Source organism: Perca fluviatilis, chromosome 1, assembly GCF_010015445.1.
Source record: "Perca fluviatilis chromosome 1, GENO_Pfluv_1.0, whole genome shotgun sequence".
Classification (NCBI taxonomy): domain Eukaryota; kingdom Metazoa; phylum Chordata; class Actinopteri; order Perciformes; family Percidae; genus Perca; species Perca fluviatilis.
In genome coordinates, this window is record NC_053112.1 from 36,864,979 (window position 1) to 36,880,730 (window position 15,752).

General features: G+C 43.0%; 1 protein-coding gene across 2 annotated transcripts in view; it reads left to right on the top strand.

The window, feature by feature from the left end:
• The first annotated feature begins 502 nt into the window (after nt 1-502).
• krt222 (keratin 222) overlaps nt 503-15,752 on the top strand; it is a 36,251-nt gene continuing 21,001 nt past the window's right edge. The window contains exons 1-7 of one of the 2 annotated variants that reach the window (XM_039797908.1): nt 503-783; nt 874-912; nt 5,417-5,475; nt 7,512-7,947; nt 8,183-8,386; nt 13,907-13,989; nt 14,961-15,114. In XM_039797908.1, coding sequence (XP_039653842.1) covers nt 8,189-8,386; nt 13,907-13,989; nt 14,961-15,114 — 435 coding nt within the window. In that variant the 5' untranslated portion in view covers nt 503-783; nt 874-912; nt 5,417-5,475; nt 7,512-7,947; nt 8,183-8,188. The remainder of the gene's footprint in view (nt 784-873; nt 913-5,416; nt 5,476-7,511; nt 7,948-8,182; nt 8,387-13,906; nt 13,990-14,960; nt 15,115-15,752) is intronic. The other variant, XM_039797901.1, reaches the window with a different exon arrangement.

Genomic DNA, 15,752 nt, shown 5'->3' on the forward strand with positions numbered 1-15,752 from the left:
GGTTGAGTGATGTGGTATTCTTAAAACCAACTGTTATTGCGGTGTCTGTCTCTTACAATACTACTACACAGCAAGCAAACGCTCATAAAACATGCTTTAGCTGAACATAGCCCCTACAGCAAAGTCTGGTAAAGAGATTATGTGAAGATAATCCCTTCTGCGGTTTTGGATTTAAACTACAATACCTTCAAGTCAAAAAGACTTGCGTAATGATATCATGTACAGACAAAACCCTTCTGGCACTGAGTTTGTTTTTATAATTGTTAGAGAATGGATCAAAGCTATTGTATGTTTTTATAACGGGTGTTTCTTTTCATTCTTTCTGGCAAACACCTAAAAGGGTCCTTGTACAGAAAATGAGGGATAACATAAGACACGATCAAAGAGCTCCTAAGCGCCCACCCTTGCAGGGAACGGAGGCAGAGGAATGTAGAGTCACAGAGGTCAGGTACATGAGGGAGCTCTTAAGACTTTTCAGTGGAAAACCCGAAATCTGTGGCTGACGTGTTTTCGTTTCCTCCTCTTGTACACAGTGTCCGCCTCTGAAACCTCCACCTCGGTTCCCGAAATTCGACTAACAAGTCACTACCTGCTTTTTCCTGTAGCCCTCAGTTACGCGATTCCCCTGGACAAACACTCCCAAGAATGTCGTGCGACAGAGAGACAGAGAGAGTTCTTGGATCTTTGTGGGAGCAACATGACATCTAAAAACAGGCTCGGTGGCATTCCCTGTTTGCAATCACCGCAGAAATGAGAACAGACGTACCTGCAACGCCCTGACAGGTGATGTTTTTCCTGGATTTTAACTAACAACGTAGTTAGTCATCATTATCATCATCATTATTATCAACATTGCTGCTCTCTTGCCAACAGGTGGCCACCTTGCTGAGAGGGTGTGGGAGTGTGATGACGGTAAGTGTCCCAGCAGTGCTGACTGGCACTGTTTGGCTAGTCAGCATTCTTTGTGTGTGTGTGTGTGTGTATATATGTGTGTGTGTGTCTGTGTGTGTGTGTGTGTGTGTGTGCATGTGTGTGTGTGCGTGTGTGTGTTTGTGTGTGTGTGCGTGCATGTGTCGCACTTAAGTCGTACACACAGTGACTTAAGACATGACTTGAGACTCGTCATCAAAAGACATTGAACTCGAACTCGAGATGCGGGACTTGTGGACAGTCTTTGTTTTTATTTTCTATCTCTTTTTAACTGCTCTTTAATGTTTAATGCAAATTACTTTGAATTGCATGTTGCTGACATGTGCTATAGAAATGAAGTTGCCTTGCCCTACAACCTCAGCCTGTCAGTCTGTCACCAGGGCATAGAAAACACTGCTGTGCCTGCCTGTCGCAGAGGAAGTGTAACCGCACCACGGCCGTTTTCGGGTCACCATTACATAATATAATATATTATATTATATAAAGCAAACCCTGTCCGCGTGAGTGTAACCACACTTTTTCACACAGCCGCTTTACCGGACCATGACTCACTGTAATTTAAACAAAGTGCAGAGGCGACGTAGCTTCGCCCCAATCTGCACCTGTGTGTGTGTGTGTGTGTGTGTGTGTGTGTGTGTGTGTGTGTGTGTGTGTGTGTGTGTGTGTGTGTGTGTGTGTGTGTGTGTGTGTGTGTGTGTGCAGCCCGGTCTCATTGTAGTTCGTTATATGGTTACGTTATTGAATCTATTAAGTCAGTGACAGGACATGTGAATGTAGTTTTTTCGTGTGGTGATTACGAATTTTAAAGCATTGTATTTCAATGGGAAGCTAATTTCGTGATCACAGAACGATGAAGGTAGCGAGTAGTACTGATAAGGCCAATGTCCTATGGCGTTATATATGTGTCACATTCCTGAGCGAGTAATTGTATGTTTTGAGCGCAGAGAACTATATTTTGCAAGCACATTACATTACATTTTGAACAGAAATTAACACTCGCAAAAAATAATTTAGTTTGAGTAAACAAAAACCTATTTCGGGCACAATAAATGTATTTGCATGTCTTTCTCTGCTCGCAGGTAAAAGCTGCTGCGCTCCGGTCCTGTCTCCCTTGCTCTCAACCTCTTCTCTCTGCGCGCTCAACTCTAGACACGCTCGCTCAGATTTTCACAGCGTTACAAGTGTGCCACAAAACCAACCAATCGCAGAATCAAAAGGTCAATTCTGATTGGCTGTTCGTCTCCAATTAGATCGCAAGTAGCAGGAAAGACATATCTACAGGGAAACAGTTTTTGACACAACACCTGCAGTGATTCCCCAGCAAGGGGTATCTCTGCTGTAGCTAGTGGGTACTTGGAAAGATTGTGGAGCAGCTTAACTAATCAAAATAATTTAATTATTGTTATTATATTGTTTAAACATATAGCGAAGTAATCAATGGTAGAAATAAAAAGCTAAAAGTGGCCTACTGACTTAGCTAACAGTTTAAATGATTAGTTAAAAGTAATGTATGACTTTTAAAACATTAACCACACTTCAAGTAAAAGGCCAAGCTAGTAGAATTTCTGACCAAACCAACCTAAATGTCTATAGTTCAAATGCATGAAAATGTAAGAATATTCACTTTAATAGGATAGTGTGAACACATTGGGAATTGACTGGGTGGGTATGTGAGTTGATATGACAGGGATGTGGGGGAACCTAATACCAGAAGGGTTGGAAAGCACTGATCCACAGTATTTTATATTATTGACCGACCGGTATATTACAGACATGCCTTAATAGTTGTGTTAATCACAACACCGTTTTTTGAATTACATATCTCCGTGTGTGACTAACATCATCCTTCACAAGAAATCTAACATTAGCTAGCCCAGCATGGATACAGTCTATGCATCCAACATATTCATCTGAACAAACCTAAAATGTCACAATACAGCCACTTAAAAGAAGTTTGTAATACTGGTTACATCGATGTGGTGTTTTATTAACCTTAATTCTTTAAGGTTGGTTCAATTGACTTGCAAAGTAGCTATCCGTTGCTAACGTTAGCTAGCTAGCTTATTTATGTCAAAAAGCAGTAGCTAACGAACGTTACTGCCAAGATATGATTTCATTTTAAGACAGATGACAACACTTGACGAGTCTTATAACACCTCTCTGGTCTCTCGTGAAATCATATCTTGGCAGTAGTTAGCTAACGTTTCTGCTTTTTGAGATAAATTAGCATTAGCAACGGATAGCTCATTCGCAAGCTAATATAGCAACATAATTCAGGTTAATAAAATACGGTAATGTAACCAAAGTATTAAAAACTACTTACATGTGGCTATAGTGTGACAGGCCTACTGCTGTTCAGTCTCGCATTGCGAGACCTAACTTAGCTAGTTACAGTGCTGCGAGGCCTGTTCAGATGACATGTCGGCTGCTGTGTGTGAGCTAGCTAGATTGCTTGTGAAGGATGAGTCAAACATAAGGAGATATGAGTCAAACAAAACAACGGCATTATAATTACGTACACAAATATTAAGACATTTCTGTGATATAGCTATGTCAATAATACAAAATACTGACGAAAATGTGTTTTAATCCAGTAACATTACATTAGTCGAACAATTCCACTGTCGACGGTTATTGCGTCCAACAAGTGTTGACTGAAAAGACGGTTCCTCCTAGATTTTTGTTTCCTGATATTGCGATGTAATTGGAGACGAACAGCCAATCAGAATTGACCTTTTGATTCTGCGATTGGTTGGTTTTGTGGCACCGCAATGTAACGCTGTGAAAATCTGAGCCGCGGGTGTCTAGAGTTGCGCGCAGAGAAAAGAGGTTGAGAGCAAGGGAGACAGGACCGGGCGCAGCAGCTTTTACCTCGCAGAGCAGAGAAAGACATGCAAATACATTTATTGTGCCCGAAATAGGTTTTTGTTTACTCAAACTAACTTATTTTTTGCGAGTGTTAATTTCTGTTCAAAATGTAATGTAATGTGCTTGCAAAATATAGTTCTCTGCGCTCAAAACATACAATTACTCGCTCAGGAATGTGACACATATATAACGCCATAAAAGTCGGCGTAGAGAGGTTGGTCAGGGTGGTGCATGTGTCAAACAACACAGGACACCCCGGAGATGGGCGATCGTGTCCCGCGTGTTGCAGTTCCTTTCCTCGTTATTCTCTTCCTAACCACACCCGTCCCGCTGTTGTCGGCGTGTACCGCGTGTGACGGTTCCTTTCCCCGTTCTTCTTTTCCTAACCACAACCGTCCCGTTATTGTGGCGTTTCATTTCCCCATTGTTGTGTGCCCCTGCGCCCGGGGATCGCGTCCCGCGAGTGGCGGCCCGTCCCGTTGTTGTGGCCAGCGCGTGGCGCCTCATTTCCCCGTTGTTGCGTCCCCCAGAGCAGGTTCGAAAATCGTGACCTGTACACGTTCAAAATTCGTGGCGTGTACACGAAATAAACGTCAAAATCGTGACCTGTACACAAATTAATAAATCAAAACCGGGTTGGTGTGTGTGTGTGTGTGTGTGTGTGTGTGTGTGTGTGTGTGTGTGTGTGTGTGTGTGTGTGTGTTTGTGTGTCTGTGTGTGTGTCTGTCTGTGTCTGTCTGTGTGTGTCTGTGTCTGTGTTTATGTGTCTGTGTATGTGTTTATGTGTCTGTGTATGTGTTTATGTGTCTGTGTATGTGTTTATGTGTTTATGTGTCTGTGTCTGTGTGTATATGTCTGTGTCTGTGTGTGTCTGTGTCTGTGTTTATGTGTCTGTGTATGTGTTTATGTGTCTGTGTCTGTGTTTATGTGTTTATGTGTCTGTGTATGTGTTTATGTGTCTGTGTATGTGTTTATGTGTTTATGTGTCTGTGTCTGTGTGTATATGTCTGTGTCTGTGTGTGTCTGTGTCTGTGTTTATGTGTCTGTGTCTGTCTGTGTCTGTGTGTGTCTGTGTCTGTGTTTATGTGTCTGTGTCTGTGTTTATGTGTCTGTGTCTGTGTCGGAGCATCAGCATCCAGATATGCTCGCGCTTACGCGCTCTCAGGTACTGAAATTTGGCACCGTTTGATTTAACGTGAGTCGGTCCTCGGTAGTACCGACGTTACGAGGTACCCAACCCTACCTATAACCTACTTACGTCACATGTAACACATGTAACGTATCTGCTGCGCGGCCACATGTGAAAGAGGACAACAAACTGTGCTGTGCCATTCATCAGAAGCTTTGGCTTTTAAAAAAAAAATCATACAACGAGGTCCAAACAAAAGTAGCGCTGAATGCAAAATATGTGGGATCAAGATAAAGGACTCTGGCTCAACCACATCTGACTTTATCAGGCATCAGAAAAAGCATCCTGATAGGTTAGGAAACATGTTCAGCTCAGGCCATCTAACGTTAGCTTGCTTCTTGCTTTAGCCACAACCTGCAAGAGGTTGACTAGATCATGTCGTTCCCTAGATGTTATGAAATGATGAAATAGCATTTGTTTGTTTTGCAGATTATACAACACTCATTATAACCACGAGAGACTTGTGACTTGACGTGTGAGAATCTCTGGTGTGTGTGTTTAATTATTAAAATGTACATTAACAGTTTGCCCTCTTCCCACACATTTCCCTGCTTTACTGTGCTATAATGGACATTTCCCTCTCTGTCTTTATCTCTCACTCTTTCTCTGTCAATCAATCAATCAATCAGGGGTAAAAACCACAAGCCTGACTGTCAGCAAAACTGTCAGGAAAACCACATGAGAACGTCAGCTGGCTGCTCCTCCTCTGTCCTTTTTCTGCACAAAGAATAAAAGTCTAGAAAGAGACAATATTTGTACAGTGGTTGTAGCAGATAGAAGTGCAGGCTCAGTCCTGTACAGTATTAATAATCCTGCCTGTTAGCAAGGCAGGCTTCTTTACCATTTTTTAAGTCATCTGATTAGCAAATCCTCAGATACAGCAAAAATGTACAAAAAAATTTACTACTTTTTTTGTGCTGTTTAGTTGTATCCGGAGGTCCCCCAGTTTGGATGACTTATGTCAGCCGGTTAAAAATAAATTTTTAGCGTTTTACGTAGCTTAGCTCAGCGCCATTCAAACCATACCCAACAGTGGTTTAGCCACGTCATCCTCCCCAGCGCCGCCCTGTTGTCCAAATAGAGTCGCTACTGGCTCCAAAATACCAAGATGGCGACGGCCAAAAGGCAAACTGCTGGCTTCAAAGCAGCACTACACAAACCAATGGGTGACGTCACTAATGCTACGTCCATTGTTTTTACAGTCTTTGAGGAGTAGCATATGGTTGGTAGCTTGGAGAGCTATTCTGACTTAGTCTATATCCACGACTTTCCACTTCCGGGATTGCTCCGGTGCCGCCCGAAATTCCACCGGATGTCCCTCTTTTCGGTCGGATGTCCGTTACCTTGGGCTTTCTTTGTGTTGCCATTCTAACCTCTGGTGGATTTGTGAGGACTGCTCCTCAGATCTCTGCAGGGTAAACCCAGACAGCTAGCTAGACTATCTGTCCAATCTGAGTTTTCTGTTGCAGAGGCTATTTTGCAGAGGCACCGGGGCTCCATCCGGCACTTAGCACCGCCCAAGACGATTGTGATTGGTTTAAAGAAATGCCAATAAACCAGAGCACCACGTCTTGCACCACTTCTTTTTCACAAAGACACACAAATAGACGTCACATCGCTGTGCCACTTTTTGATGTGACCGGACCATTTTAGCATTTAGCCTGTGAGTTCTACGTGTAGCGCTGTGGCAGTTCAGCAAGTTACATAGTCTAGCGGCATCAGGATGCATCAGCGATGTAAATTTAGTTGTTTTATAGCGTTATCCTCTGCACTGTGTTTTTTGTGATAGTAGGTCGAACCCTTTGTTTACATTTGGATCACAACTTGTGCCTTTAAACATCAACATAAATTGGAATCTTTAAACCATGCCCCTAGCTTAACCAAACATATATCTTATTATAACACCTTAAATATGTTCTGGGGGTGGCCTCCAGCTCACCCAGTAAGAGCATTCACCCCATGTTGGCTGAGTCCTGCAGTGGCGCGGGTTAGAATCCAACCTGCTGCCCTTTGCTGCTTGTCATCCCCCATCTCTCTCCTCCTTTCATGTCTATCCACTGTCACTGTATAATAAAGGGAAAAGCCCCCCAAAAAATCATCTTTAAAAAAATATATATATATTTTCTGTACATATTGATGTATATGGCGATGCCATCTGCTGGCATCTGTACAAGGTAGCTATGAAAATATACAACAAATCCAGAGGCACTAAAGCCATACTGTGCCTCTGCTGAAACACTAGGCTGTAGTTGTGGCATATCTGTGGACAATTGTGTCCAAGGAAATATTGAAGAATTTAGTAGATGAAATCTTTGGCCCAGACAGACATACTCAGTTGTTCTAAAATCAGCCACTTAGACTGTTATTGAGCAAGAGGTAAGTCTTTACACAGTGTGTATTACTTGACTTCAGAGCAGAGTATAGGGACACACATTTCACATTAATTATGTATTTGTAACCTCTTATTAAAGCTCCACTCAAACACAAACATGTCACTGTGTCTCCCTGAACATTCCCTCCACAGATTGTGTTGCTGCCTGTTTGAAAGCAGCTCAGTAATCCTGGATCAGAGAGGACAAAGGGCCCCCGAGTGCTGGTGATGTAAGCACTGTGTCCAGTGCTTACCCCGCTGCTCTCCCCTCTCCCACATGCTGCCTAGTGGGGGGTGAGGTGAGACAGGGAGGAACATCCCTGTCGTCGGCTGACCCTGAAGACTACAGACTGACACGCGAGCGGTGATGCTGGCAGGCTAACGGCAGCCTGCCTGCTCTGTCTCAGGGGCCTGCTGCTTATGACCCGGGACACAGTGGGAAGGAGAAAGTGTTGACCAGATCACTGTAGAGGAATGTGGCTAAGCTGTGGGGAGTGGCGGATCAGCTCAGTGTGACCAGGAGAACAGACTCAGGGACTTTTGCTGCCTTGTTGCTACACCTATTCGTGGAAGGCCACGTTGCGATAGGGTGAGTATCACTGGGTAAACATTTACCTTGTTAACGCCTCTGGCAGCGTGTGGTCTAAATATGGGTGGCGAACTGTTTGCTGTTAAATTTATAACTTTGCATGAGTGTGTATGAACTCTGAGAGAAACAGAAGTCTGTCAGTCGTAGGCAAAATTGGCGGTGCCATTTGACTGTATGGAAATGTCAGCGCCACGTTGCGTGTGTCTGTAAAGAAATTGTGTGTGCGCTCTCTCAGGTCTCCATGGACTTGCTGCAGGACTCCAGTCACACCATGTGGGGTCTGAATGCCCGCTTGAAGGGCTTCCTGGAGCAGGTGAACAGGCTGCAGGAGGCCAACCAGCAGCTGGAGGCTCAGATAGCCGACTGGGGCGTCAGGAGCGCCTCACGCTCCCGGGACTGGTCCCAGCAGGAACAGACCGTTAAGGAGCTGCGTGTCCAGGTCAGACTCTGTTTGTTTGTTGAGATTTTTTTGATGATGGTGATTATTTGAAATCACTTGGACTAATAAACAATGTTGGAAACAGCTGTTTGTGTTGGGACAGCCGTTTGCCAGACAAAGACATGTCAGTGTTTTAGATTTGCTACAGTATATTTCCACTCAGGTTTAATGATTATGCTCCATTACTTCAGCTCAAGGCCATATTGGCTGGCAGACAACAGGAGCAGGTGTGTCTAATCAAACAGCAAAGACTGCAGTCAAAACAGAGACACGGCCGATTACTACTGTTGCCTTCAAGTGCATGCAACATCACGTGAACAGCCTCAAATACATGTTCACTTCAAAGGCTGGGTAAAGTGGATTAAGGGCAGGGGTGCACATAGGTGTAATTTACAGGCGGGATAGGGTTACAACCCCCCCAATAATCAAAACTGGGCTTTTTCCTAATTTTTTGGGGATGTTTTTGTTGCTTTCTTTCAACATTTTTTCGACGTTTTTGTCACTTTTTGAGTATCTTTTTTTTTTTTATTGTTGCTTTTTCCGACATTTGTCGCCTTTAGACATTTTTACCACTTTTTTTCAACTTCTTTCAACTTGTTGTCTCTTTTTTTATGGGTTTTTTTTCTTCGAAAAATTCTTCGACGTTTCTGTCGCTTTTGTCAATACATGCAGACATGTTCCAGGACCTCCCTAGATAGTTGGAGATCTCAGCCCCCCCTAATGTTGAACCCAAAGTCACGCCCCTGGGGGTGCAACATTGGTGTTGGCCGTGTGTTGTCTTTCATTGATTAAAAACCACTATGTAACAATAACTCTTTAACACTAATGAAGTTGTTGTTGGAACGTGATACGAGGGCTCGCGGGCTGACGGTGTATGGTGGCTAAACATGGATTTTGATTATTGATACGTTTTTATGTTTTTACTCCAGCAACCTCTTCTTGATATCTAAAACTCTTTCCAAAGCCAACTGGATACTGAAAATGATTTGTCATCAAGCTAAAAGAAACATTTCTTACCAAAATGTAAGACATGTGATGTAAGGTAACCCTCACAACGAGCAAACGTGTTGCCGAGGATTAGAAGCACATATGTGTGTCATGACTCCTGGATCGGAGCCAGAGAGACGCAGCAAGAACGCCCGCTGTCACACACAGAAAGAATGCCGAACTCTTTAACACTTTAAAGGCCATTCCACTTAGAGCATTAACTCTTACCGGTATGGTGATCTCACATGACATGACTTGAGGGTTTGAACCGCTCCCTGGTGCTAACGTCACTTTCTGCATTAATAACACTTTAATAACTCTTGTCACCCAGCTCGTCTCCAAAGTGTGGCTGATGTTTCCATGACTATGACAGGCCCCAGCGCAAACTCTGCTAGTTTCATTGTTCAGTTACCCAGGGAAAGCTTTCACGTTAACGTGTAGGATTACTTTGCTATGGATCTTCTTGGGATCTTGAGATCTGCTTTGTGTTATCTTATTTACAGCAGACTTAATGATGCGTAATCTAATTACTAATTACGACAGTAAGACATTAATTAGAGATCCTGTCAGTGTACTGATTCACTCATAAACTGTATAAGTGGGGCTAAATGGGGTGGTGTAATGGAATATGTACATAAAAACTGGTGTATGTTTACAGTATAAATGGTATGTATTATTCCATGTTATCTTTGGCTTTCCTTTACCATGGGTGTGTCTTGTTCTGAAAGATGTTACAATCCTAAGAAAACAAAGGGAAGTAAGGGTGTGTTAACATCTCTGTGTGGGATAAAAGTCAAGGAGCCTCCATTTATTTTTAAGAATACTTTTGTCCAGACTGCCTTTTGGCCTAAAAACTTATATTTAAATGAAACTGGAAAGAGTTGTACATTTTGGTCATTTTAACACAGGCCTCTGTACAATTTAGCCACTGGTAGTGCCATGTGACAAGCTGATGATATGCATGATCTTAATGCAAAAAGAGTTTACTTTATTACCAAAATATGACATAGTACATATATTTTTATGTTGCTTTTGGTTCTGGCTCTAGTTTGGCTTTCCACATTCCAAAATGACTCAAATGACCTATTCCTGGAAATCTGTGCCTCCCTTTAAAGGGATAGTTTGGATTTTTTATGTGGGGTTGTACAGTATTTCGAGACCGATACCGGTACCGGTACTGGTACCAATACCAATACCGTGACTTTCGATACCGTTTCCTAAATTTTATAAAACAAAAAGAAATTACAACATTACACATTATGGCACAAATCTTTTGATTTATTTTTCAGCTCCTACTACGTGAGCCCGGTCTCTGTGTAACGTAGAGTTTTAGAAACATTAATAGATCTTGGTAGAAGCATGCTGCATGCTGATTGGCTTACTGACGCTGACGAGATTTACTCCTTAGTTATTTAAATTGGGTTTTGAATAACGAGGCATTTTTTGATACTTGATACTAAGGAGGCAATTCGGTCGGTGCCTAAAAAGTATCGAATTTGGTCCCCAGCCCTACTTATCCATAGTGATAATATTACCTACAGTTGATGGTATGGTGGCCGACAGGGGCAAACGCCCCGCGACATAAAAAAAACACATGGACAAAACACCTGCGCAGCATTTAATAAACAGCTGCAAATACATACAACACAACCAAATACATCAACGCGTTGCAAATATAGAAACGATGAAAAATGAAAAGCACACAAATCCCGAAAACAAATGCAACAAAAAAAACGCTGCATCCAGACCTCTAGAGGGAGCAGCTTGATTTTCGTCCCCACGGGGAGAGAGAGAGAGAGAGAGAGACAGGGAGAGAGAGAGAGAGAGACAGGGAGAGAGCGGAGAGAGAGAGAGAGAGAGAGAGAGGGAGGAGAGAGAGAGAGGGAGAGAGGGAGAGAGAGAGACAGGGAGGGGGGGGGAGAGAGAGAGAGAGGGAGGAGAGAGAGACAGGGAGAGAGAGGGAGAGAGAGGGAGAGACAGGGAGAGACAGGGAGAGAGAGAGTGAACACAATATCCTGAGCAAAAGTCAAATTGGATTTCTCCCAAAATATCGAACTTCAGACCACATCTTTACTCTCCACACCCTCATTGACAAACAATTAAACCAGAACAAAGGAAAATCTTTTCATGTTTTGTAGACTTTAAAAAAGCATTTGATTCAATTTGGCATGATGGTCTTTTCTATAAATTGATTGAAATGGGTATTGGAGGAAAAACATATGATATCATAAAATCTATTTATACAAACACCAAATGTTTAGTTAAAATTGGCCACCAACAAACACATTTCTTTCCCCAAGAACGTGGAGTGAAACAGGGATGCTGCCTGTCTCCGACTCTGTTCAACATTTATATAAATGAATTGGCAAAAAAATCTGGAACTTTCTACATCCCCTAGTATCACTCTGGGAGATACTGACATCAAATGTTTGTTATATGCTGATGATCTAGTCCTGCTGTCCTCTACAAAAGAAGGCCTTCAACAACACCTGGACCTCCTTCACAGTTTCTGTCAGACCTGGGCTCTGACTGTCAACCTAAACAAAACCAAAATACAGATTTTCCATTACAGTAAACATCAATTCTATCTAAATACAGTTCAATTAGAACATGTGAAAAACTACACATATTTAGGTCTCAATATTAGTTCATCAGGTAGTTTTCAAATTGGTGTGAATGAGCTGAGAGACAAATCAAGAAGAGCATTTTATGCAATTAAAAGAAAAATCAAAACAGACATTCCAATTAAAATTTGGTTAAAAATATTTAAATCAGTAATAGAACCCATTGCTCTATATTGCAGCAAAATATGGGGCCCGCTCAGTAGACATTTAAAATTTACTGACTGGGACAATCATCCAATTGAGAAATTCCATGTAGAATTTTGTAGAGACCTTCTACACCTACCAAGACACATCCCAAATAACGCCTGCAGAGCAGAACTAGGCCGTTATCCCCTCCAAATTACAAGTGAAAAAAGATCACTCAAATTCTACAACCACCTGAAAACAAGCGACCCCCATAGTTTCCACTAAAGCACTTCTTACACCAAAAAAAAAAAAAAAAACTCCCCCCCCCCCACCACAAAAAAACACACCCAACAAACAGTACACCCAAGTCACTGCTGCTCACCTCCCTCACCAACGACACCCCCTCCCAGCTCCCAAACCTCACAGCCCCCCAGAACCTCAGAACACCCCCTCAGCTCCCTCACCTCACAGCCCCCCAGAACCTCAAGCACACCCCCTCAGCTCCCTCACCTCACAGCCTCCCAGAACCTCAGGACACCCCCCTCAGCTCCCTCACCTCACAGCCCCCCCAGAACCTCAGGACACCCCCCTCAGCTCCCTCACCTCACAGCCCCCCCAGAACCTCAGGACACCCCCCTCAGCTCCCTCACCTCACAGCCTCCCCAGAACCTCAGGACACCCCCCTCAGCTCCCTCACCTCACAGCCTCCCCAGAACCTCAGGACACCCCCCTCAGCTCCCTCACCTCACAGCCCCCAGAGCCTCAGGACACCCCCGAAACCATCCGGACAAACCAAATCATCTGCAGACAAAAACCTAAACGGGAAATGTACGTATGTGCTGAATGTGCTGTTTGTCATTAGCCTATATGCACAATAGAATAGTCACCAAGTCATTTATTACAGGACAAAAATGTTGTATTTCATGGAAGAGCATCAAAACTATTGTACTGTATAAAAAGGAGATACACAGTTCTCACTACACATCGCTGATATAACGGTTATTCCTCCATTTGTGCTGTTTCATACAATGACAAATGTCAAAATGTCTACTGTGAAAAAGGCCTATTGGTTTATTACCGGTATGTAGAGTACAACATATAGGTGGTAGTGGAAAATAAAACAATAATATTAATAATAATAATAATAATACAGGGCATAATGTTTGAAATCTCAATTCAAGATCAAAGTACAGTATCTGCTAGGGGTGTTTAAATGAATCATTGCATCGATGCATCGTGATGCGGACCTGGACCATTCTGCATCGTTGCAGTGACAGACCATAATCGATTATAGCCTACTGATGTTGCTTGTTGATTTTACGGTCGCTGCTTTTTTTTGGTTTTTGCCTTTTGCCTGCTGTGTTCAGACTCCGCTACATTCAGGAATTCTCTTTTTTTGAGAGCAGATACAGTTAAAAGGGGAGTTCATATATATCTGACTGCTTGAATTTGTTGATGAAAACAAACGTGTAGTAATATATAATAATATTCAATGGATTTAAATCGACAGGATCATCATAAGCGAATGGAATCGTGAGACCAGTGAAGATTCACACCCCTAGTATCTGCATGCACTGATGTAGGACAGACAGTTCAAAATATCACTAGCTGCTCATAAAACAGTCACTATTCAAAACCAAACAAAAGTATTTTACTTCTCTATTATGGCAGACCTCACCCAAATGCCTCAGCCTAGACCCACTTACAAGTCATTCTGACAGCTGTAGAAAAACGTATTGTTTTTGCACTTCCTTTGATCTATTTTTGTATTTATTTTTGTCAGGTTGGTAACCTTCTGATGGAGAATGCCCAGCTGGCATTACAGTCTGACAGCATGAAATCCAGAGCTGCTGCCGTCCAGGCCAGGTCAGCTGTAGTTTTCCTGAAATCTCTAACCCTCCTCTCCTCAATCAATACAGCCTAGGGCCTATTGATAAGCATATTAGGCATGAGATTGCATCTCATAAACATATTACACTCCAAAGTGATCAGGTACAGAGGGGAAAATTACAGTTTATTTTTTTTTTATTTTTTTTTTTAATCTTAATAGGTACATGCTAGGAGAACATGTGGGATTATCATTTCTGGCCCATGAAAGCATCCCAACATACTAAGCACAGGTGTAACATAAATGGCTAAAGACCTGCTGCAATGCTTTTCCACTTCTCTGTTATCTAACTCAGGCCGGTTCCCGCTCCTGTGAGCCAACCTGCATACAAATCCAGGCCGGGCTTTGTGCCGCGTCGGCACTTTCACATGTGTATTGATGCAGAGTGACACCGAGCCTCCACACCACCCTCAACACACACACACACACACAAACACACACACATACCATCCATCCGCTGTCAGCCATTAACCCCTGAAGGACAGTGATGACACGCTGCTGCGGCTTGAAAAACATACACCTGTTCTATTTATAGCTCCACTGGATGTGTCTCCTGACTAGCTGAGTGTGTCTCCAAGACTCTGTAACGCTGTCTATGACACACTTCCATGATGTCAATGTCTTTTTTATACCTTTACTATGTAGTTATGATTTCTGCAACAGCCTTTTACTCCCGTGCACCAAAATGGGATCTTTCAGCTAAAAAAAAAAACCAGTCAATTATATGTGTCAATATTTCAGGGTAATAAAAAAAAAACTTTCCACTTTGCTTTGATCTGTTGGACTCTATTTGAATACATGTATTTTCTCTGGCCATTTCGCCCTATCCTCTCTGTGTTTATGCAAGGTTTTTATGTGATTGACGTATGCCATGGTTAAATGATCTACAGTAAACACACGGTGGGGCTCAATGAATAGCCTTGGCTGTTGACATCCCATCCCGTGATAGGTGTGAGACGGAGGAGAGGAACACCAGGCGTCTGGAGCAACAGGTGGCTCTGCTCCGGGAGTCAAAGAGGAATGCAGACCAGAGCAGCGTGACGCTGCAGGCAGACATTCGCCACTCCATGACAGATCTGCAGTCGATGCACCAGGAGTTTCAGGTCACTGAATGTGCTGCCTGCGAATGCTTGCCATGACATCTTTTTCTTTCCTTCTTTTTCCCGTCCAACTCATCTGTCTGCCCGTGTCACTGCGCCTGTCTATCTTTCTTTTCGATGGTGTTTTCCCATCTGTAAGCACAGTCTCACACTACAGCATACCCTTTATCCACCCTGAACCTCCTCATGCGGACACATAGTCTCATGCACAACGAAACGAAACATGCAAGAATTACATCCCCCTTTCAATACGATCGCAACGTCATCTGTTGTCTCACGTTACAGCGCTTTACTTATTTTAAAATACTTCTATTTTAAGTACAGTATGTAATATATGGTCTATTGGTTGAAGTAGCATTGATCTGAGGGGTGGGATACATTTTGTCCCCACCAAGGATAAAAATAATTCAGCAGAGTGTGTGTGTGCGTGCGTGCGTGTGCGTGTTCACAGCATCTAACAATCCCTCGTCCCTTTACTCTGACCTCATCGGCCCCCTCCTCTTTTCCTCCTCTTCATTTTCTCATTCCTGCTGACTAATACTTCCCTCCCTCACTTCAGGCGTCTTTTCCTGCGAACAGACACACACTCGTGCTCACATACACATCTGCACGCATGTACTGTACTGTAGGTCTCAATAACT